At 44.8% G+C, this 24,585-nt stretch overlaps 1 protein-coding gene across 1 annotated transcript in view; it reads left to right on the forward strand.

Annotated features, from left to right (window-relative positions):
• The first annotated feature begins 10,651 nt into the window (after positions 1-10,651).
• The window catches only part of LY86 (lymphocyte antigen 86), a 66,531-nt gene continuing 52,597 nt past the window's right edge, over positions 10,652-24,585 (forward strand). Inside the window, exon 1 of the mRNA XM_032140411.2 lies at positions 10,652-10,850. Coding sequence (XP_031996302.1) covers positions 10,715-10,850 — 136 coding nt within the window. The 5' untranslated portion in view covers positions 10,652-10,714. The remainder of the gene's footprint in view (positions 10,851-24,585) is intronic.

Consider the following 24,585-nt stretch of genomic DNA (forward strand, 5'->3'; position numbering starts at 1 on the left):
CAGTGAGCCATAATCACACCACTGCACTCCAGCCTGGGCAACAGAGTGACACCTGTGTTTAAAAATAAAAAATTAAAAAACATCTAAGGAATTGGTCACACAACTTCAATTGCCTTTACCAAACATTCAGAAGCTTCTCCAGAAGACCATGTACTCCAAGTTGCAGCTAAAACTGCAGCAGCAGTCTCCAATCGTGTGTTTGCCTTGAAGAGTCGCAACTAAAACAATGTACCTGAATTCACCTTTTCCCACATGACTTCCAAGTTAATCATCTACAAATATAGACAAATCACCCAAGCAAATGCAATACCTTAGGTCAAGAATTATTTTTCTTTTTATTTATGTATTATAAGCACTGTATATTTTATTAATAGCCAGCATTATCCACAGAATAAACTTAAGTCTCAAACAAATCTCACTGCAGGGTTTTCTTTACCTGCACCAGATCATAACAATGTTTGTCCAAGAATAAAAAGCACTGGGCAAAACGGAGGTAACAATAAATGCTGGTTAAAACAAATTTTCACGAAGGTTTAAATTCAGCAATCTCTTACCTTTTGTTTCTTTCCTTTAAATTTGATTTTATAATAGAAAATAGGCAACAGCCTTGCATAGAAATTTACTAAGGAAGAAACACAAATGTCCAGTAATAATAATGTAAAAAAAAATTCAACTCTATCAGTGCTGAAAAAAAAAAACCCAACTGAATATAAGGAGAACCAATGCTTAACATTTATCTGACAATGTTTAACAAAAAATACTGTAAAATGAGAATGCCTAGCGGCTGATGGGATGGTTAAATTTTTCAATGTATCTGGAAAACAACATAATAGCATGTATCAAACTCCTGAATAATCTGGTAACTCTTTCACGGAGCATTTCGCTTTCAGGTATTTACCAGATGGAAAAAATAATCATGGCTGCACAAAAATATAGCCATAAAGCAACTCTGTAGCATCATCTCCTATTAATTATTTTGTTATCAAGTGTCTACATGTAAAGTGTTTAAATAAATTGTGGTCAACCCATACAGTAGAATACTATGTAGTTATTAAAAGTCAAGTAATGGAAGAATTCTAAGTGACCAATGGAAGCACTATAATATGTTACAGCAATATACAGTTGGTACAGTATGATTGTGTGTCTGTGTGTGTGTGTGTGTGTGTGTGTGTGTGTGTGTGTACTGGAAGGATATTTCACAAGATGTAAATAAAAGTGATTTCTAGGTATTGAGATTATGGGTGATTATTTTTCCTGTCTCTCCAGTTTCCCTGCCCCAGAGGGTTGGCCTGTATATCCCCCAAATCCTTCAATTAGAATATACTACTTTAAGAATGACAAGCAAAAAAAACAGGAAAAAGGAACTGTGATCTACTTTCAGGGGAAGATGACACCCATACTCTGTTAACTTCCTGAGGGCCAGACCGCCTGGGAGGGAAGCCTCTCGCCCCAGCTCTCTTTGCCCTGCCTGCCAAATCCAGAGGTCCAGTGGCCCGGCTAGAAAGACAAGTTTGTGGGGCTGTCCTCATCCTCTATATTTCGTCCATTTAGCCTAAGTATCTTGCCGAATACCTATTATGTGCTAGCCATGGGGCACGCAACAGTGAGGAAGGAAGACAGAAAGGAAGAGAAGGAAGGAAGGATGGGAAGAAGGTGGGGAGGAAGAAAACTTCCCTGGCATATTATGCAGGAGTCTAACCTTCATCAAATGACTGACTCTGAGCCATGCTAGGCAGAGGCAGGGTCACAGGGCTATAGGAGCTGAGTTTAGTGGGAGCTGCCCAGCCCTGACACAGCATCTTTCTTCAGGAAGCAAGCACTGAGTTGAACTCTCAAGAAGTGCAGGCAATATGGTAAAGGGGTAAGGAAGGGCATTCCAGGATAGGCACTAGAGATGCCAGGGCAGGGGAGAACAGGCAGCAAGGCTGGAGCACCCAGGATGGGAAGAGACCAAAGCATGCGAGGCCTCAAAGGCACATGCAGGGGGGCATCGAGAGGCTTTGGCAGGGCATCCCTTAGCAGATGCGCCTTCAGACAGGATAGCTCTGGGTGTAGACTGGATAATGGATTTGGGAGGGGGCCATGGTGGATCCCAGGAGACCATGAGGAGTCCCATCTAGAGCGGTAACACACACGTGGAATGAAGTGATGTATTAGTCTGTTTTCATACTGCAATAAAGATATACCTGAGACTGGGTAATTTATACAGGAAAAAGGTTTAATGGATTTACAGTTACACATGGCTGGGGAAGCATCACAATCATGGCAGAAGGCAAGGAGGAGCAAATCATGTCTTACATGGATGACAGCAGGCAAAGAGAGAGCTCGTGCATGGAAACTCCCCTTATAAAACCATATCTACTGAAACTTATTCACCATCACGAGAACAACATGGGAAAGACCTGCCCCCATGATTCAATTACCTCCCGCAACACGTGAAAATTTAAGATGAGATTTGGGTGGGGACACAGTCAAACCGTATCAAGTTGAAATACTATTTTTCAGTGACTTTGATGGGGAGTTTCCAATCTTACACTTCCAAACGGTAACAAAGATTGAGTGCAGTGACTCACACCTGTAGTCCCAGCTACTTGGGAGGTTGAGCCACGACAGGGGGAGGATTGCTTAAAGCCAGGAGTTTGAGACCAACCTGGGCAAGACAGCAAGACCTTGTCTCTAGAAAATAAAACATTAGCCAGGTATGGTGGTGCATGCCTTTAGTGCCATACTCGGGAGGCTGAGGCGGGAAGATCAGTTGAGCCCAGGAGTTCAAGGCTGCAATGAGCTATGATCACACCACTGCACTTTAGCCTGGGCAACAGAGCAAGACTCCATCTCTTAAACAAGCAAACAAACAACAACAACAAAAACAGTAACAAAAGAAAAGATCAGCGTTTTGGGCAAGAAGTGACAGCTCAGGACCAGGGACTTTATAACACAAATTCCAGGTGAGCAGAAGGCCACAGCCAATGAAGCACCATTTTGTCTGAAAAGTACAAAGTGCTTCCCCTTCCACCCTCTGAATGCCTGCTTTGTTCATCAATAACCTTACAATTGGAGCCCACATATCCAAACTTCAAAGTAAAAGCGAGAGCTCAATTTGTGTCTAGGAAGCAGTGTGCCATGAAATCATCTGACCCTTTGTTTTCATCTGTGTGCAGTGGAGACAAGAAAGGCACCACTCATCAGACTCCTCCAGGAGCCATCTACCAAGCCTCTCTCTTCTGAATTGAGTCCTGTTTTCCATGGCTATTTTACATTTCTAATGAGAAGCTATTATGTATCAAATAGGTTCATCCATGTAGTCCCTCACTATGGAGGACCTGGCCCCAGCCAAGTCTGCACACTAGATTACAAAGAAGCTTTCAGCTTTAAGGCACCTCCAGATATCTAGTTTCCTCTAAAAATAAAAATAGTAATAAAGCAGTTACCATTTATTGATTATGATTGACTTTTTTGGAGGTAAATTAACCTACATGAAGGGAATGTAACTTATGTGACCTACCGATACCACAGACTAGAGACAAGAGTCAGCCCAGGCCTACAAGACCACAAAGGCCATTCCCTCTGAGCCCCCTCCCCTCAGCCTTTCCCCTCTCCCTCCATTTGAGAGAGACAGAAGCTTGGGTCAGACCTGCTTCTTGAAGCTACATGGTCCAAGTCCCATCAGTTTCCAAGCACTTGGGGATCACTTGTGGGATATCACTACAGTGGAAGATAAGCAAACCACTGGGCATAGTAGTAGGAAAGAGGCCATTTTCTCAGAGGCCAAGAACTTAAGAAGGGAGTTTCACTGCCTGACCTCCAATGGCCCTACTGTGTGTATGATCTTGGATGCATCACTCACTATGCCTCAATTTCCTCATCAGGAGAACGAGAATCATCATACGACAGGCTCAGAATCCCTTCCCTGAAATCCTTTGGTACAGATGTGTTTTATAATTCAGAATTTCTTGATTTTAGAAACGTAATAAGAGTTTACATTTTATAACACCCCTAACAGAGTCTGGTACAGTACCCATTAACCACAAATCAGTCATATTAATAGTACGTAGCAAAACATAGTGAAATACACCCAGGTGAGATAAATTAAAACTATAAACAGTATTATCAGTTTAGATGAAATTTTTCCACCAAAAGAACTACCTTTAAAAAAACATTTCCTCCTCTGCAGACTTAGAAGACTTTGGAATTTATTTCAGAGTTGCAGAGCCAGGGGTTGGGCAGGGAGGTGGGGCAAAGAGTGGATGACAGAGCTGTGTTTACCTTGTAAGGTTGCTGTGAGGATGAAATGGATCAAAGAATACATGGAAAGCACTTAGAAGAATGCTTGAGACATAACAGAAGTGCATTTCGGATATTCTCATTCATTCCAAAAGAGGAAAAACACAGGCTACTTCAAAGGCCATTATTTGTATGCCAAAATTACTGCTGGGATGTTTACTACTACAGGGAATTAGAAAACATCTTCAGAAGAATTCTGAAATAGAAAGACCTCATCAGACCTCTTCAGAAGAATTCTGGGTGACTCTGCCGGCTGCTGCCAGGAGAGAGAACTCAACAACATCCCCATGAGTCTGATCCAGAGAATAAGTAAATTATTTTATTCCAAATACCACCTGCTAGTCCAGCAAAACGGGCTCTCCAATACTTTGAATTAAATGTGGCAAGTGCAAATCCCATAATGGCAGCCGGAAGTTCTGGAATTAGCCAGAACTGGAGGGACTCACTGAAGCCAGAGCCTGGTATCCTATCCACAACAGCGAATGAGGACCCCTTCTTCATAGCACGTAAAAGAACTCTTTGCATTCTTCATCCCATTTCTGGTTCCCTCCCCAATGTTTTTCCTTTGGCTTACTGAAATCACTTCAATCTTATCAAGATGAGATCTTGAGAGCGTTCTCAATTTGAGGAGCAGAGTCGTAGCTACAAGTTGCTAATTTGTCCCATGCTGCAGAGGATTTTTATACAATGGTCGTCAGTCCTTTCATGCTAGAGCTCCCCTCTCCGCAGCTCAGAGCAATTTCTTTGACTTTAATCAGATGCTGCAACGTGTTGCTCTTTTCATCAGTGGAAAATTGATCAGACGGATCTGTAAGTGCTCACCTCTTTCCTGGCCCAGCATACGTGTTCCTCACATCAACAAAAACCATTTCTGTTTGTAGTTTGCCATGGTATACGTAGACTTATTTGAAAAGCAAGTACTTTGCATAGTATGTCCTCAGAGTAACAAAATATTAATAATAATAACAAATGGGGTAAAAAAGAAATGAGGAAAGGGTAGTGTCCAAGATAGGCCTACTACAGTTTGTCCATTGGAGCAAACAGTTATTGGTAACCCTAATGAGCTACCAGTCTGGAGCAAATTAAAGAAAAAAAGTTTATTGTGTATACACAATAAACAGCCAGCTGAAAATATTTCAGAACACTTACTCCAATTTTCCTTGTGAAATCCAAGAAGCTTTTCAAAAAGCAAAGTCTCTTCTCTTTTATTAAACAACTGTACTAAAAATATTGTCTGTCTCTTCCCACTAGAAGGTAATCTCCATGAGAACAAGAACTTTGTTTTGCTGTATTCCTGGTGCTGGGAAATGTAAGCATTTCAGAGGTGCTTAATAAATATTTTTCGGATAAATGAGTGGGAGAGCCTGAAGCAAGCAGACAGACAGATGAATTTTCCCTAGTTGTGTAGAAAGCAGCCAGTTGGTTTCTATACATTTCTATCACATACATACACAGAGTATGTGACATCAAGAGCCCAAGCGACTTTGGGGGCATCTCACACTTTCTGTGCAGTGAGTCTTCCAGAAGTCTGAGAGATCATGAGAAAGACTCTACTGAAAAGCTTAGTAGGCTGGCATCAATTCCACAAAATATTTGTATAACCCATATAACATAGGGTTTGAAACTAACTAAAAAGTAAAACCTCAGCAGTCAGTCAAGGGGGCTGTGAAATAGTGTTACACAGGAAGTAGCATGGTTTCCTAACTTCTACACAGGAGGGGAGCAGTTTTCAGGTTGCACTCAATCTAGAACAGCAGTCCCTGAACTTTCTGGCACCAGAGACCAGTTTTGTGGAAGACAATTTTTTCATGGATAGGAGGGTGGGTAGTGGGTAGTTTCAGGATGATTCAAGTGCATTACATTTATTGTGCACTTTATTTCTATTATTACATTATAATATATAATGAAATAATTACACAACTCACCATAATACAGAATGAATGGGAGGCCTGAGCTTGTTTTCCTGCAACTAGATGGTCCCATCTGGGGGTGATGGGGGACAGTGACAGATCATCAGGCATTAGATTCTCATAAGGAGTGTGCAACCTAGATCTCTCGCATGCACAGTTCACAATAGGGTTTGCTTTCTTATGAGAATCTAATGCCGCTGCTGATCTGACAGGAGGCAGAGCTGAGGCAGTAATGCGAGCAATGGGGAGCAGCTATAAATAGAGACGAAGCTTCACTCACCTCCTGCTGTGCTGCCCGGTTTGTAAGAGGTCATGGACCAGTACTGGTCTATGGCCCAGGGGTTAGGGACCCCTGATCTAGAAGACAAAGGCAGGATGTGATCAAACCTGTCTCTTTCCACTGCAGTGTGGCAGAAACTCAGAGACAGGCCACAGAGAAAAAACCAAAGTGGCAGTGCTATGCAAAGGGAAATTTTTGCCTAATATAATAAAGATCTGAGGGAAATTAGAGGAGAGCAGCCACAGTCAGATACAAATGATGAGGAAAGTACGTTTGCCACTGGAGACAGAGTGCTACATCATCATTGTGTAGCGTCAAAGAATAGTTAGGACTGTCTGCCATCTACTGGCACATGTAATGTAGGTTACATTGGCCCAAACCCCCTTCCCTGACCTTTTGTGGGTCACAGAGTGTAGAGGGCTGTCACATTGCACACTGCACAGGAAGCAATGCAGAATCTGTTCCTAAGGGACCTTTGCTTGTCCCACCTGGTGGCAGGCTGCCTCCCTCCACTCCACACCAGCCATTCACGTGCTTACCTCTCCTCTCCCCTCTTCTCCTCCTCCCCTCTCCTCTCTTCCCTCCAGGCCTTTCTTTTTTCTCCCCTCACTCCCTGGAGTATTGTATTTTCTCTTGTGGCACAGCTTCACCCTTACTTGCCTACATACATAGCTGGACTCCTGCCCCCAGAGTCTCACATGTGATTCTTTAAGTCTCTCCTCAAACAAACACTTTCTCCTTAAGAACGGCTTTAGGGATGGTCATCTTGATAAGACTATTTTTACTCTGCAAGAAAAGAAAGCCACCATCCCCAAGAAGACCTCTACAAAAGGAAAGCAAGGGTGGGTGCAGTGGCTCATATCTGTAATCCCAGCACTTTGGGAGGCTGAGGCGGGTGAATCATCTGAGGTCAGGAGTTCAAGACTAGCCTGGCCAACATGGCAAAACCCTGTCTCAACTAAAAGTACAAAAATTACCTGGACATGGTGGTACACGTCTATAATCTCAGCTACTTGGGAGGCTGAGGCAGGAGAATCACTTGAACCCGGGAGGCGGAGGTTGCAGTGAGCTGAAATCATGCCACTGCACTCCAGCCTGGGTGACAGAGTGAGACTTCATCTCAAAAAAATAAAATAAAATAATATATATATATATATATATATATATACACACACACACACACACACACATATATATATGAAAGAGAGCAGTGTGAGACATGGAAGAAAAGGAGGACTGTCCAAAAAGTTGAAGAGAAATCTGAATGAGACCAGAGCCCAGCTTCTTCAGCTACAGCTTGCTAAGAGATTAGAAGTCAGCATCAAAGCCTGACAGTATGTGTGTGTTTGGTTACCATTACATAGACATAACCATATTTTAAATAACTATCATAAACCGATGCTAATTTTATTCTATAATTAAGGAACAGGACATTCTCAAAGAACACTTTGGCTGTCTTTATAAAGGTTCTAGTTAAAGAACTCTTCAAGACATCATTATGGGTTGATTTCTGAACTAGATGGGCCATAACTAATGATTTCAATCAAATCCCATTTTCAGTAGGCAGAACTAGTAAGTAGAATTCCTTGGAGAATGTGGCTTACTCTTAATCCTATATGGGTATGTTATATGTGTGTTATATAAAATGCCATCTGTCATAAAACAAAACATTAAGATTTTTTTAAATCGTACATTCTGCAAACGATCAAATTCTGTAAGCTAAACCAGAGGTCCTCAGAATGTGGCCCCAGATCAACAACACCGCCATCATCCGGGAACATGTTAGAAACACAGGTTCTCAGGCCTCACCAGACACAAAGGAGCAGAAACTCTGGGGTGGGGCCCAGCAATCTGCATGTTAACAAGCCCCCCAGCTGATGCTGATGCCCTGAAGACCACTCTAGCCTGAAGACCACTGTCCTAGGGTTACCATGATCACAAGGTTCCTGATTGGTCCATATGGAATATTTCTAAATGCTAGTGAGATCCCTGAATTACGATTCCCTTCATTTCCAGGTCTTTTGATTCTCAAAAATCTGTAGCCCTGTCTTCAGATGACACTGTTTCTGCAATAAAGCCAATGTTTCTGTCCCCGCCCAAACTCATATATTGAAATCCTAAGACTCAAGGTGATGGTATTAGGAGGTAGGGCCTTTGGGAGGTGATGAGATCATTAAGAATGGAGCTCTCATAAACGGGATTAGTGCCTTTATAAAAGAGGCCTAACAGAAACCCCTCGCCCCTTCCACCACGTTGAGGGCACAGCCAGAAGGCACCATCTGTGAACCAGAGGCCCCTCGCCAGACACCGAATCTTCTAGCACCTTAATCTCCGACTTTGGACCTCCACCCTCCAGAACGGTGAGAAATAAATGCTTGTCATTTAAGCCACCCAGTCTAAGGTATTTCTGTTATGGCAGCCAGAACAGACTAAGACCATTTCCCTGCCACAGCTGCCCACAGCTCTCTGCCAGGTTTTCTGCTCCCTGCCCTGCACTCCTGGACTCCTCCTCCAGTGTCAATCATGACACACTTTGCAGGGAAGGAAGGTCTCACCCTCAATTGCTCTCCTCACTCACATGTTCAGAGCTCTCTTTACAACTTGCTGGAGCACTCACATATCCCAAGGGAAAGCTTCTGTGTTCCATCCTGGACCTTCTAGGGGCTACCACCCTTCCACCAGGGGCCCCGCTCTCACCATGAGCTTCAGACTCTCATCACCTGAGATCTTGCTCACAGCGCAGCTGCCTTCCACTCACACAGGCCAGAGGGGCTACCTTCTCTCTTCTTAGAGCAACTTCCCACCACTCCCTTGGGGCTCAACCTTCGCTTTGTGTTCTGTAAAAGCCAGCAGTTCTCAAACTTCAGACTGTATCAGGCACACCTGGAGCGCTTGTGAAAATCCAGAATGGTGAGTCCTGCCCCTAGAGTTTCTGATTTAATAGGTCTTGTGAGTAGCCCAGAATTTGCATCTCTAACAAGCCCCCAGTGGAAGCTGAGGCTGTCATCTTCCCAGGCCGTGCTTTGAGAACTGCCGCTGAAAGCCATCATCACTGAACTTATTTGCAGAGGTACCTAAAAATAATCAATCCAGAACTGTTCCTTCTCCAAATGACTACTATCTGATGTCTATCAAGAAATCCAAATTATTTACCAATCAATTTATTGGTAATTAAGTTCCACCTATTTCAAAAAAAGTTTTGAGCTAACTCTAATTTTTGATTAGCCATCAGCAGCAATAGTAAATTTACCTAGTGCATTCAGAAAAATGCTGTTCCTCCAGGGAAAATAGTGTTTTCTGTTGCTCCTGATATCTGCTGACCTTGGCATTGACTCTGGTCCTCTTACACTAAGGTGGAGCTGGGGCAGGGTTGGGGAATCAAGACTGAGAAACCTTTCTGTCCTGCAGCAGAATAGAGATACATGGAGGAAGGAGGACAGAATCTTGGCTTTGAAGAAAAAGTGAGATGTGATGTCAATGATCCCACTAACACCAAAACCATCAAACCAGCGTCCTTAAGGGTGGCCCCACCTCCCCACCCTTCCTGCTTTTTCTACCAAGCCAAACCCAGAAATAGAACACGGCTCACTTCTCAGGACTATTGCCTCTGCCTCATCTCCAGAGACCACATCTGCAGCTCCCAAAACAAGGTCTGTTCTGCAGCTGGACAATTCACTGCTAAAATCCCAAACCTAAGAACAGAGCCAAAGCCAGAGGAGAGGAAAGTGACAATAGGGCCAAAGCCTCACTCCAGATTCCAAATGTCATTCTGTAGCCCTCCTGCTATCAACTGCTGCCTGCTAGCTGCAGCCAGGTCCCTGGTCTGTACACAGCCTGCATCAAGAGCCTGCAGAGACACGGGGGCTGGAGATGAGAAACAGATGATGGCCTGTGCTTTGTCTTTCCCAAGTTTACAACCTCACCTGGGGGTGGAGGCTGTTCTGAGGGGCCCCGGGAGGTAAGTTCACGCATCACTACTAACCCTCTCCCTGTGAAAGCAGAAAGTCAACACGCATCGTACCCAGACCAGACCAGCCGCACCTGTAGATTCAAGGTCCCGGGGGAACAGTATTCAAATGTCTCTGCTCACAGCCTTTTACTTCTGCTGTGGTTCCCAGCGAGCCTAAAATCTGAGAAGTGAAACTTAACATCCCACTGCCTTGGTGAGGGGAGAGGAAGAAACTTTACGGGCTTTTTATTGGCCGGTTATTTTTCTGTGTGTCCCATACAGGCCCTCACCATGAAGGGTTTCACAGCCACTCTCTTCCTCTGGACTCTAATTTTTCCCAGCTACAGTGGAGGCGGCAGTGGGAAAGCTTGGCCCACACACATGGTCTGCAGTGACAACGGCTTGGAAGTGCTCTACCAGAGTTGCGGTAAGCCCTTGCAGTACACCCATGTGTGTTTCTGGGGAAAGTAAAGCCCACAGATGTGAGCTGCTAGTGCTCAGTTGGAGTTGGAGTTGGAGTTGGGGTGGGTGAGGGGAGAGGGGACCAGCAGCTGAACACTTTCTCCACCTGCAGCAGGTCTGGGAGGGCCTTTGGGAGAAGCAGGTGTAGGGCCGGGAGTGGAAGAGAGAATGGCAGAGCGATAAAAAGTACAAGAAAGAAATTGAATCTAAATATAGCCATTTATTAACACCGCAGAACCCAAAAAAGAACAAAATGATCAGTGAGTCTACCAAATCATCAAACCTCACCAGTTGAAAATTAGGAAAAGAAGCTTCCAGTAGGCCCTTCCCCAACACTGCACAACTGGGCTACCTTTCCATCTGATGTACTTTGCAAGTGAAGTGAAAAGATCACTTCTGCCCAAAGAGAAGATTCCTGTCCCTCTCTGGACACTTTCAGAGCTTTCACTGCAGCAGCAGCTCTCATGAATTCAGCAAGAACTTCGCATGCAGCTATCAATGCCAGGGTTTCTCAGTGCTAGAGATAATAAAAGTGCTTACGCTAGGCCTGTCACTCCAGCGGGCCAACCCAATATGCCAATAGATAAATTGCAATTCAGTGAAGAGAATGCAGTGAACTGTGGTAAGAAGTGTCAGAACCAACCAATCGGGCTGTGTCTTAGTCAGCTAGGACTGCCATAACAAAGTACCACAGGCTGGGGACTTAAATAACAGAGATTTATTTCCTCACAGCTCTGGAAGCTGGGCTGGTTTCTCCTGAGACGTCTCTCCTTTGCTTCTAGGTGGCATCCTCTCCCTGTCTCCTCATGTGCTCTTCCCTCTGTGTACATCTGTGTCCTCATCTCTTCTTCTTGTAAGGACACAATCATATCATATTAGGGCCCACCTTCATGGCCTCACTTTAGCTTAATCAGCTCTTTAAAGACCCTATATCTCCAGCAGGGCATGGTGGCTCACACCTGTAATCCCAGCACTTTGGGAGGCTGAGGAGGGTGAACCACTTGAGGTCAGGCATTCGAGACCAGCCTGACCAACATGGTGAAACCCTGTTTCTACTAAAACTATAAAATTAGCTGGGCATGGTGGCACGTGCCTGTAATCCCAGCTACTTGGGAGGCTGAGGCAGAAGAATCGCCTGAACCCAGGAGGTGGAGGTTGCAGTGAGCCAAGATCGTGCCATTGTACTCCAGCCTGGGCAAGAGGAGCAAAACTCTGTCTCAAAAAAAATAAAAATAAAAATAAAAAAGACCCTATCTCCACATACAGTCACATTCTAAGGTACCGTAGTCCCCCCAGTCTGCTAGGAATTCGTTCCAAGACTCCCAGTGGATGCCTGAAATCATAGATCGTTTTGAACCCTACATATACTATGGTTTTTGGACCCAATAAATGAGACAGCTACTAAGTGACGGACAGGCAGGTAGTAGAGACAACATGGATATTCTAGATAATTCATGTTCCTGGCGGGATGGAGCTGGACAGCGTGAGATTTCATCATGCTACTTAGGGATGCTCAATGTCAAACTTACGATTTCTGGAATTTTCTATTTAAAATTTTTGGACTGCAATTGGCTGAGAGTAACCGAAACCTTGGAATGTGAAGTCTTGGATAAGGGGGCTGTACTGTGCTGTACTGGGGGTTGGGACGTCAACACATAAATTTGAGGGGATGCAATTCATCCCATACAGGGCTCCCAAGTGGGGAGCAACTCAGGAGCCCAGCCTCAGGATCACATCTGCTGTTAGAGGGACTGGCTTGTGCAAACGCATGGCATTGTGGTATCTGCCACTTTGGAGGGAGATGGGGGCAAAATGCCGTTTGAACTGCAGGAGATGGGAAAGAGAAGTTGATGAAGCATCTGAGTTGGCCTCACTCTAAGCTGGGGAGTGATGAGGATGCAGTGCTTGAGCAAGTACCTGATCCTACAACTGCCACCCAAAGAGCTGCCCAGAGAGGTCCAGATGGTCACTCTAGTCACCAGGGCCATTTGTCCAATTTGACCTTACTCTTTTAAAAATAAGGGACATTGAAGTGCACACACACACAAAAATTAAAAATAAGTAAAAGAGAATGAATGACTGGATGCTGGAAGTGCTGATCTTGTCACTCTAGGTTTTCCCATGGCCTCAGGACCACTAGTATCCCATTCATTTTTGGTGCAGGATGAGAAGCAAGATGTGAGATAAATGGACTGGTCAGGGTTGGTTTTTCCAATTCATCCTTGCAAAAAAGGTTGCCACAGCTGATCTGTCTCCCAGACTCACCCTCTGCCTGCAGCCAGGCCGGTGCATCCTTTCAAGTCACTTGCAAGAGGACTGGGCATGTCAGGGAAAGAACAAGGACATATCACCTGCCCACTGGAGGATGGCTCTTTCCTCTGTAGGTGAAGTTGCCCCATGGAGTCAGTGAACGTCTTAGCCAAGCCACTCAGAGTAAGAGATGGAAGAGATGCAGTTCTCATCCAAGGGAGTGGGAAGATCAGACAATTAAGCAACAGGGTAAATGCTTTGTGTGAAAGGCTGTAGTGAAGGCAGGCATTGCGCACCAGAGACATAGTAGTCAGAAGATGGTGAGGTTGGCATCTGGATCTGTTGGGAAAGGAGTCACCAAGCCTAAGTTGAGGCTTAAAGACTGATGAAAATAGTAATGATAACACCTCATGTTGGTGGAGGCCACCAGGCTAAGTACTTTACACGCATCATTCTTATGTTGCAGATGTGTAAACTGAGGGATAAAAATGTTATTAATAGTTAACTTTTCCAAGGCCACACAGCTAATAGTGGCAGAATTATATCCCCAGGGTCACAGAGAAGGTAAGGAATTGAGGTACTATTGATGGAATTAAAGCAAATTGATCCCCAGCCTGCCTGACTCCAGAATCCCTGCTCTAAAACTCCCTGTGGTCTAGAGTTTCATCAGCAGGCAAAGTGGACTAAAGGAGGGATGAGAGGAGAAGTTCGGCAGAGAGAATGACATGCGTGAAGGCAGGGAAATGGGACCAGGCACAGGGTTCAGGGAACGGCAGGAAGGCTGAAAACACAAAGGGCTGAAAGAGGAAGTGGGAGATATGAGCAGGACCCCAGACAACGGTGGGCTGCCTCCCTTTGGCCAGGAGGAGGTTGCATTTTGGAAAGATCCTTGGGCAGTAAGCAGGAGTGTAGATTTTGAACTGGAAGCCATTTGAGGCTGAAAATAGGGTTTTCTCCACGTGGAGCAATAATTCAGGAAAGAAACCACTAAGGCCCGACTTGACATCATTTCCGCAGTCTTGATAACCTTGAGGAGAAGGGAAACTTCACAAGCAGTTACTGGGCTCTGATTACTGACTAGGAAGTAAGCATAGTTTTCTGAAAAAGCGGAAGTCCTGGCCTGGCCACCTCTCAGTGACACAGGAAAAAAGACAGCCACTGTCTTTACTAAAGCAAAAGGAGGACCAAACACAGTCAGGGCCTTGCGTTTGCTAAATCACAACTCCCAGGGTTACAAAAGCCCAGGGACTCCACCCCATGCACACAACACAAACACCCAACAATATATTTATTTATATGCTGCCTCCAGCATATACACGAAGATGTGAGGAGATGACAGAAATACTTATGATTGGAAGAGCAAATAGGCAGCAGTGGAAGAAGCAGGGTGAGGGGAAGCATAAGGGAAAGTGCTATGGACTGAATGTTTGTGTCCCCTGAAGATTCATGTTAAACCCTCATTCCAGTGTGACAGTATTAGCAGGTGGGGCCTTTAGGAGGTGATTAGGTCATGAGGATGGAGACTTCATAAATGGGATTAATACCCTTAAAAGAAGAGGCCAGAGATCTCCCTTTTCACCACATGAGGACACAATGAGAAGGTGGCTGTCTGTAAAGCAGGAAGCGAGCCCTCACCAAGAACCTGCCCCTGCTGGCTCCCTGATTTCAGATTTCCACCCTCCAGGACTCTGAGAAATCAATGCTGGCTGTTTAAGCCCCCCAGTCTGTATAATTTGTTAAACCTGCCTGAGCTGGCTAAGGGAAAACCAGAAAGGCAGGAGAGGTTAGTACACATGTGACAGGGCAGCATGAGAGGTAAGAGCTTAGAATCTGGAGTCAGCAAAGCTCATTCAAATCTTGGGGCAACACTCTAGATCTCATGTTGTTGTTTGTAAGGAGGGTGTATTAGTTTCCTGTTGCTGCTGTAACAAATTTCTACTTGGTGGCTGAACACAACACATGTATTCGCTCATAGTTCTGTGGTCAGAGCCCAAAATCAATTTCACTGGGTGGGCAGGGCCTGGGCCTTGCTCCCTTAGAAGCTCTGGGGGAGAATCCCTTTCTTTTCTTTTCCAGCTTGTATAGCTGCATTCCTTAGCCTGAGGCTTCTTCCTTCATCTTCAAAGCTGACAGTGTAGCATCTTGCTTCCTTCCATCATCACATGGCCTTCCTATTCTCTTTCAAAGCTCCCTCTGCCTCCTTCCTGTAACAACCCTTGTGATAAGGATCATATCCCCAACTCAAGATCCTTAATGACATCTGCAAAATCTCTTTTGCCATGTAAGATAAGATTCACACGTTCCAGGGGTTCAGAGGTAGACATCTTTGGGGACCATTATTTAGCCTAATATCATAGGGAGAATATATTACCTACCCAAAGGGCTGTGTGGAGATTATGTGAGAAGGACTACATGAAAGGTGCTTATTAGCACATACTATGCACTCAATACATCTTTGCTGCTGATGACTTTCTACGGTATTTTACAACTGATTGAAGTATAATAGACTCTGAGCTTCCTTGAAGCCAAATCAAACAAGGAAATGACATTGTTTCTGAAATAAAATTAGTTTTTAAGATGCTCAGCTTTTCCTGATACAGGGATGAGTGATGAGGGGAATTTCTCCCCAGAGTAGATGGCATCCTGGACGGCGTCTCTACTGAGATGCCATGGTGACTCAAACCCGCTGTTTCTCATGATGCCCCTTGGTGCAGGTCAAGAACCCAGAATCAAGATACATTCTGCAAAGGGCCAAGGCAGAATCCTCCACGAATACAGCAATCACAGGTCAGGCTTCTTTGAGGAAGAAGGTTAGACTGTGTACAGGAATGGATACGCTGCACGTCCTGTGGGGAATCCTCCATAAATATTATCATTGCCATTGTTTTTGTTACTGGATGTTCATAAGGGTCAGATAGCAGAGCTCTGGATTGTATTTTTTGGCAAGAGCCCAGTGTTGTAATTTCACATGCTTTGACATCAACCAGGCAGAGGAGGACCTGTGACACATGCTCAAATGACTTATGTCCCCCTTTGGTTTCCCTGATACTCACAGTCTACCTGGACAGAGGAGTGGCTCCTAGAAGTTGTGTAAGGCAGACACTTGCGAACTAGAGCCCACAGGCCAAACCCCACTAGGTGCCTGTTTGTGTATGGCCTGTGAGCTAGGGATAATCTTTACATTTTTAATGTTAAAGAATTCAAAAGAAGAATATTCATGACACATGGAAATTACCTGAAATTCAAATTTCTGTGTCCATAAATAAAGTTTTATTTGACACAGCTGCACCCATTCCTTTAGATGTTGTTAATGCTACTCTTGTGTTACAATGGCAAGGTAGCGTGACAGTGACCACATGGCAAGGCTCCACAGAGCCTTACATATTAATCATCTAGAACTTTATAGAAAAGGCTTGCCAACCCCTGGCCAAGAGTAGGAAGGAATCTCTTAAGCTCTTCACCGGATCAGAGTCTCAAGTTCCAGGCCTTCCAGATGATTCTAGCCACAGAGAGGCTGCATGGGCAAGTGAACTGAATGGTAAACCCATCATGATTGCAAGGAATTTGTAAGATCCCTTTCATAGAATCATCATTGTCATAATAACCTCTCCCTTCTGCATGACATTTTAAAAGTTTTGAAGTCCTTCCATTGACAAAGCCTCATTTAATCCTTACAAACAGAGGTACATAGGACGTTTATCTCCATTTTCTGGATATAGAAACTGAAGCGTACACACATTAAGCATTTTAATAAAGTAATATACCTGAGCCATGATACAAATCTATGTGTCCTTACTGCATGCTCAGTGACATAGAGCTATGTCATAGAACTCTAGTAGGGAGTAAGCCATGCCATCAGATCCCAGAAATACAGGATGAGACCAGGCAGAAGGCACAGCACAAAAGATAAGTCTTCAGGTAAAAAAGTGAAAACCCCAAGCAGTCTGTGGACCAGCAAAAGGAGGAGGATGGGGAGGAAGAGGAGATCAGGAAGAGAGGGAGGAGGTAAGGGAGAGGGAAAGAGAGAAGGACAAGAGAAAGACGGGGAAGGAGGAGGAAGAAAAGGAAAAGGAAGATGGGGAGAAAGAAGAGGAAGGGAAAAAGGAGTAGGAGGAGGGAAGAGAACAAGAAGGAGGGAAGGGGAGGAGGAGGATGAGGAAGAGGTGGGGAAGAAGAGAGAAGGAGGAGGAGGTGGAAGAGGAGGAATAGGAGAAAGGAGAAGGAGGAGGGGAGAAGAAAGAAGAGAGGGGAGAAGAGAAGGAGGAAAAGAAGATGAAAGGGGAGAAAGAAGAGAAGGGGGAGGAAAGGGAAGTGGAAAAAGGAGAGGGAGAGGAAAGGAGGGGAGAGATTCATCTCCTGATGAAAGAATGGTTTTCCTCCTGCCCCACCCCACCCCACCCCAGCCCCATCCTCTCTACGCACATCCAGAACTGGGCCAATTTGGCTCTTCCCAAGTATCCCTCAGGAACATACGGCTGCCTCAGAAGAGAAGGAGCCCTATCACATCTCTGTTTTTCAGCCATGTGCACCAAGTTCTTGTTTGTTGCAAAGTGATGTCTAGAAATGCCATCTTCCCAATGAAAAGAAGTACATGTAGGGCCATTCTCTTATCATTAAGAACAGCATATTTTATACTCAGAGCCCTCCTGCACAAGAGGTATGCTAATTTCCTGAGGAAGCCCTACTTCCCATCCCCAACCGTTCCACCCTGAGGTAGTTGGTGAGCGGGGAGGGGAGGGAGCCCTATTCAGCAGTGTGTGGAGGGCTGTGGGTGGTCCCTGTGGGACCTGGCAGCCCCCTGGAAGCATCCAGGGTCAGTTTACCATGGCATCTGGTCACCAGGCTTCACACTTGCAATCAGCACCTGCTCTTCTCCCCTTAAAGACAGTCGGCCTTTAAGTCCACCTCTGCCTAAATAGGCTTCCCATGCTGCTGCTGTTTGCTACAGGGCAGGTGCTTTAGCTGACCCCCAAAAAGCCTCTTAATTACAAAGCCTGAATCAAGTCACATATGCCTGAAACATCCACGAAAGTGGCCAAATGGGACAATTAATCAGACTTCAAGAATGTAAAACATCTCCATACAGAAGAGAGGGTAAGCTGCAAACAACCTCGCCATGTAGCAGAACCAACAGGATATATTGAAAAAATGTTCATAGAAAACATTTTAAAAGCTGCCCCAGGAGAAAATGGATGGGGAACATGCTACTTTCCTCAGAAAGTAATAATTCTGAAGGAAATGGAGCATAAAACAAACATGCATGAAACAACATCAAAAAAAGAAAAGAAAAACGTCATAGGTCATCTAGTCACTTAGCAATACCTTCAAATATTGCACACAGACAGCAATTTCTCCCTTCATTTATTTTCCCAGATTAACAAGGATATAAAACTATAATTTAGGAAAAGTAGACAAATAGCTAGAGAGACAAAGATGCAATTTCAGAGGGATGACTCCGGGCGCACAGGATTGAACAGCTAGGTGCCTTGAGCAGGGCAAGGCCTTTTGGCCCAAATTTAAAGATAGGAAGTTGATAAAGAAACACAAGAATAGCCACACTGTGGTGCAGATTGTTTTAATGCTAGATGAAAGTGAATGCTGCCAGAAGGGAAGCAAACCATGTAGGTGTGTTCCCGTGACCACGCCACCAAGATCCTCTGGGTTTCCATTGGTAGGAACATTTTACAGCACAACCTCCAAGCCGCAGTTAATTCTCCAAAGTACTTTTTAAATGAGATGCTAAGTAACTTAGTGAATAGGAACCTAGAGAGGGAAAAAAGCCAAGAGTCTGTAGTTCTAAAAAGGCCTCTTCTGCAGGCAGGAAACGCTTTCCCAAACGCGGTTCACAGCTATTTCCATCCTTAGGCAAAATCTTAATGGGCAGCTCTGCTCATGTTTTGGGAGGAGAATCTTTGGAGAGGTAGAAATGGGAAGGGCTGTCCTCCAGCCCAGCAGCTATTTTTGTAGAAACTACAGCATAGGCAACACATTCCTAAAGCAGCAGCAATTGTGAGGTCCTGGGCATGGTTTCAGACCCAGGCCTGCAGGAGGGGGAGTGTGAAGACCAGAGCAGTTTCTGTTTTCTCCAGAGCCCAAGGAAAGCGAAGGTGGAAGAACCCATTCCCAGCTCCAGTAGTGCAGCTAGCGCTCCTGGCAGAACCTGACAGCACCAGGTGCCCCATGAGGCAGGAGCTCCAGGTGGACAGAGGTTGTCGATCCTAATTAGAGCAGTCGGAAGGCACAGAACCGGAGCAGGGCTGAGGATGGAGTATAGAGAGGCAGATGCTTCCTCCAAAACCTGAACAACAAGGCGGGGTTTTCACTGAAATAAAAGGGTGACCCATCCGCAAGCTGTGTACCATCTAGGTTGGTGTTCATTCCTTTCCTGGGATGCCATGTAAGGCAATATCTGAGGCCCCGATCCATTAGCTTTGACTAGGGTTCTAGAGACACAAAGTGGGCAACAGAAGAATCGTGCTGGGATCTATCAGGAAACCAGTATTTGCACCTCCGTCTGTGGGATTCGTGTGCAGTAGGTAGTGTGCACGTCAGCATCCACCAGCCCCTGCATGGGACCCAGGAAGGCATCACTGTGTGTCCCTCCTCCAGTGCTCCCTGCCCTCAGCAGAAGTGAGTGGTAACCAACACAGTGGCCAGAAAGAAAAAGAAAATTCCCAGCCCAGAAATCTCCACTTGCGTTTCCAAGCACAGTTTACAGTCTAAGGTTCAAATCAAAGATCAAAGATCGAAGGCTGCCTGATCAGCCAGAATGCCCTCCAAGGGCTCTCTTATTTGAAACCTGACACCTTCCCTTCTGGCCAGTGGAAGCTACACCAGCCTCAGTGATAGACCTAGAATAGAATTATCAGGATTCCTTTGGCTTCCTAACCATTAGAATCCTTCCCCATAGCTGAGATCTTTCTTATTCAAAGGGCGTCTCTGTGTGCTTTAGTGCTCAATTTAGTATTCCTATATTGTATTTTTAAAATATCCCTTTAAACAATTCAACACTACTTACACAACTAATAAGTCAAAACTTTGTAAATTTAACAAATTAATTTTTGCAGACATAGTACACTGGCCACAAATTTGTCTTAAACATCTAATCAAATATAGCAGATGTTTTTAATTTGCTTTATAAATTTCAAAAGCAGACAAAGCACACACAAATTATCACAAGATTATTCAACTCATTATTCTTTTTCTTAACCTCATTTCAAAATACTGATACCATGAGTTTACATTTATCTCTTTATTATCTTTGTACTGACATTTATTTTTACCTATACTCTTAAACTTTCCCAAGATTACAGTAATATTTATCTCAGTATTTTTCTGGGTGTCGAATACATTCCAGACCAAAGATAAAGGCTATCTCTTCAGATCATCTGAGGATGCAGGTTTTGATTTACCAACCAACTGATTCTGGGCTTGGTGGCCAGTCCACAAGTTGAGCTGTCTTTACTTAACTTTTACCTATTACATGCTTAAGACAATTTATGCCTCTTCCTTCACAAAGTTCCCTCTACCCTGCTGCTTTTTTTCTCAAGTCACATGCTCTTTAAGTTGTGCTAAGTCAGTGTCTTGTAACTCATTGTCCCACCCTTACTGTATATTGACCTGGCCTGCAGGCATCATTGGAAACTTACGCCTGCCCTTGCCTTCTCCACATATCATTAGAGGGGTGATTTACAGGACATGATGAACTTTGTCTGCATGGTCAAGGTTAATCCTTACAACAACTTAGCTAGTTCATCATCCTAGAACATGGCATTGGCCTGTCTTTCCATTTGTATATTCTGTGCCATCACTAGAGCTGATTTGACTGTTGCCTGATATTCTGCCTAATTTTTATATGGGACCACTTGAGCTGATCGGTCCTTCTGTTCCATTTTTCCCAAGACTATCTGGCTCATTCACAACTCTTTGTCCTTACTCCTACTTGCTTACAAAGATAGAAAAAACTGCATAGTTGTCTCTGATCTATCCATATGGATGGAAATGCTTGGAATCTCCAAATAACTAAGAATGAGGCTCCGTGCTCATCTAGTGCTTGGGACATGACCCAATTTCCTTCCCATCTTTGTTATCACCTAGACATGCCTGCTAATTCTGAAAGACAGAATCACGAGAGATGAGGTCTTCAGGAGCTCAAAACAGTAGTCTTCCTATTTCTAGGAACTGCCTGGTATTGTTAATGCCATTCACTCCAACCAGCAGAGAAGAGGACACTTGAGCACCTTCCCTTAACCTACCCTCTAGCATTCCATCAGTGCAGTCGTAGAGGACTTTGGTCTTTTCGGTCAGTTCTTAGTGGCTAGGGATAAGAGGGAAGCACGCCCCAGTGTGGGGTGAGACCCTGGAGTGGTTCCTGAATGTCAGCTTGATGTCCTGTGAGGCTGAGTGATTGGTTTTTGACAGTCTCTGCCTTGCGGCTGCTGGTGAAGCATTGGGTTGCAGGAAGCTGTCACATGACGACCTATTTCCCTACAAGCCTGGTGCTCTGCAGGCACAAAGAGAGGGGTCAGCATTCTGCCAGTCCCTGCCCACAGGCAGACGGGGTTCCCTTATAGGACTGGAAAATGTTCAGGCAAGATAGAGCCTCAGGGCTTCAAGCCAAGTGCCTCCTTGTTTAGAAAATGAACATCTGAGCCAGAAAACCAATGTGTCCTAACCATGGTCACAAAGCCAGCCAGCCAGCAGCAGAGCCTGACAGCACCCTCCCAGGCAAGCTCTGCTTCTTATTCAAGCATAAAAACCATCACATGAAGCAAATTCACCCAATGTCAGGTGAAAGATGCTACATAATAAACCAAGACCAGACCCTCACCTGCACACCCACATCCCCAAAGCACAAAGGATCCTCTCGCTAGGCAGCCCTCCTCTTAGGGCAATTTCCCCACATCCTGTTTTGCCCAAGAGCCTACAAATAAGGGCCTTTGAATATGTAAGAGACCACTGGGGGCTCCTTTATAATTTGAGAAGATAAGCAATTCCATAATTGTACTATTATTGTAAACTTTACACAGAAATGGCATTTTCACAGGGCAGTGAGAGCAAGAGCTTATTTAGGGTAAGGGCTGCCTTCCTCTGTGATAGGAGCCTCATTAAGGAGTCCAACAGCCTTTAGTAAACACATAACCATGACAGGGAATGCCTGATGAAAATATAGCAGGCCGACCAGGCGCAGTGGCTCATGCCTGTAATCCCAGCACTTTGGGAGGCCGAGACAGGCAGATCACCTGAGGTCAGGAGTTCGAGATCAGTCTGGCCAACATAGTGATACCCTATTTCTACTAAAAACACAAAAAATTAGCCAGGTATGGTGGTGGACGCCTGTAATCACAGCTACTCGGGAGGCTGAGGCAGGGGAATCGCTTGAACCCGGGAGGCGGAGGTTGCAGGGAATGGATATTGCACCACTGCACTCCAGCCTGAGAGACAGAGTGAGACTCCGTCACAAAAAAAAAAAAAAAGAAAATATAGCAGGTCACTTGGGCCCCAACACCCCAAAGCTTGATGCCAGGGCCTACTTCTTCTGGTCTTTTCTCCAAATGTTGAAAAGCTCGCTGCATACAACCAACTTCATCCATCAGATGAACACCAAAATCCTTCCACTTCTCTCCACTGGGATCATTTGCCACGGGTCTGGATCACTGGATGGAGGATATTCCTAAAGGGAATTATGAGGATCCTCAAGTCTCCAGAGAATAAATTCTAGACTGACCTACACTGTGTTTTTTGGAGAGAAGACAGGAACATCATTCTTCCAGGATGAGCAATAGCTTTTCTGCCTCACACTTGGCTTCAGTTTTGACTAAATTAAAGGGCAATTCATGTGTAAATAAGTGGGTACATTTCCAAAAAATACCTGAGGGGAAAATTGCCAGTGGCCCTTTGTTTATTTGAAGCAGTGGCTGCACAGAGTGCAGGCTTGCTAGCAAGTATCAAGTATCCTAACAAAAATGCGCCTGAGGTTTTAGAGCCAATAACAAAAACAATGAACAGGAGACTCTTATGTAAATACTACCTAATCTCAGGATCTCAGCAGAGCTTCTTTCCTGGGGGAGTGGATCTTCAGCATTTGGGGGAAGCAGTGGTAGGAGAGCAGGCAACAGAGAGAGAAGGCCACAGTTCCCTTCCTACTAAACCACAGTCATCCCCTACGTCTCAACCACGCCAGAAGATGGAAAGTGAGGGTCAAACACGGAAATATCTTCACGGAAAGGGCAGATGTTGAACAAATAGAGTAAGCTGCAATATACAATAGAAAGCAGTTGCAATATAAAATAGAAATACACAATAGAGGCCAGGCGTGGTGGCTCACGCCTGTAATCCCAGCACTTTGGGAGGCCAAGGCAGGCGGATCACGAGGTCAGGACATCGAGACCATCCTGGCTAACACGGTGAAACCCCGTCTCTACTAAAAATACAAAAAATTAGCCAGGTGTAGTGGGGGGCACCTGTAGTCCCAGCTACTCGGGAGGCTGAGGCAGGAGAATGGCGTGAACCCGGGAGGCGGAGCTTGCAGTGAGGGGAGATCGTGCCACTGCACTCCAGCCTGGGAGACAGAGCAAGACTCTGTCTCGAAAAAAAAAAAAACAAGAAATATACAATAGAAAGCAGAAGGGACCATGGTGCTTGCCTCATCTCAAGAGGGAAACTGCTGTTTCCCTCCATCTGATTGCCATGTGGGAATGCAGGACCTGGGATGTCTGACTTCCTCATTTTTCAAAAGAAGCTAAAGTTCTTCACCTAGAGGTGCAGCCTCCTAACTTATAAATATGGCAACTATTCTAAGTGTGTTTAAACATTGTGCAGACCAACAAAACCCATCTGGAAGCTAGGAACAGTACAGGGGCCCCCCATTTGCAGCCTGTGCTATGGAGAACGGGTTTAGCCAGGTCATGCCTTTTATGCCACCTGACCCTACCACCTTCCTTCCCCTTCCTGACTCAAAGCATTTCCAGGAAACATCCTTCAGTTCGATTTTACCATCACCACCCTCTGTATCAACATGGTGTCACCACAAGTCCTGAAGAATGCTAACTATATAATAGTTATGTATCCACTTGTTCAGTTTGGAATATTCTCATCAGCCCAACAATCAAGTATTCAAGTATACATAGTCCATGCCAGTCTCATCACCATTTGAACACCTGGAATTGCTAGATTTGATAACTAGCAGACCCAAATTTATTAAAAATTCCTCTTGATACCCACAAACACCACTAAAACATGCATTTCCAAAACAAAGCCGAAAGCAAGAAACCTGGTGTAAATTGCTCTGGTGATGAAACCACATCTGAATTAGTACAGTATACATAGTCCATACTCAATGTAAATTACAGGTATTTGTTTAAATATTGCTTAAGTTTAGAGTTTCCTCAGAAATGGACCCTGGCACTAAGAATTGAGTGCAAGTTTGTTTGAGAAATGATCCCGGTAGG

This window comes from Hylobates moloch, unplaced genomic scaffold (genome assembly GCF_009828535.3).
Source record: "Hylobates moloch isolate HMO894 unplaced genomic scaffold, HMol_V3 SCAFFOLD_20, whole genome shotgun sequence".
Taxonomy (NCBI): Eukaryota; Metazoa; Chordata; class Mammalia; order Primates; family Hylobatidae; genus Hylobates; species Hylobates moloch.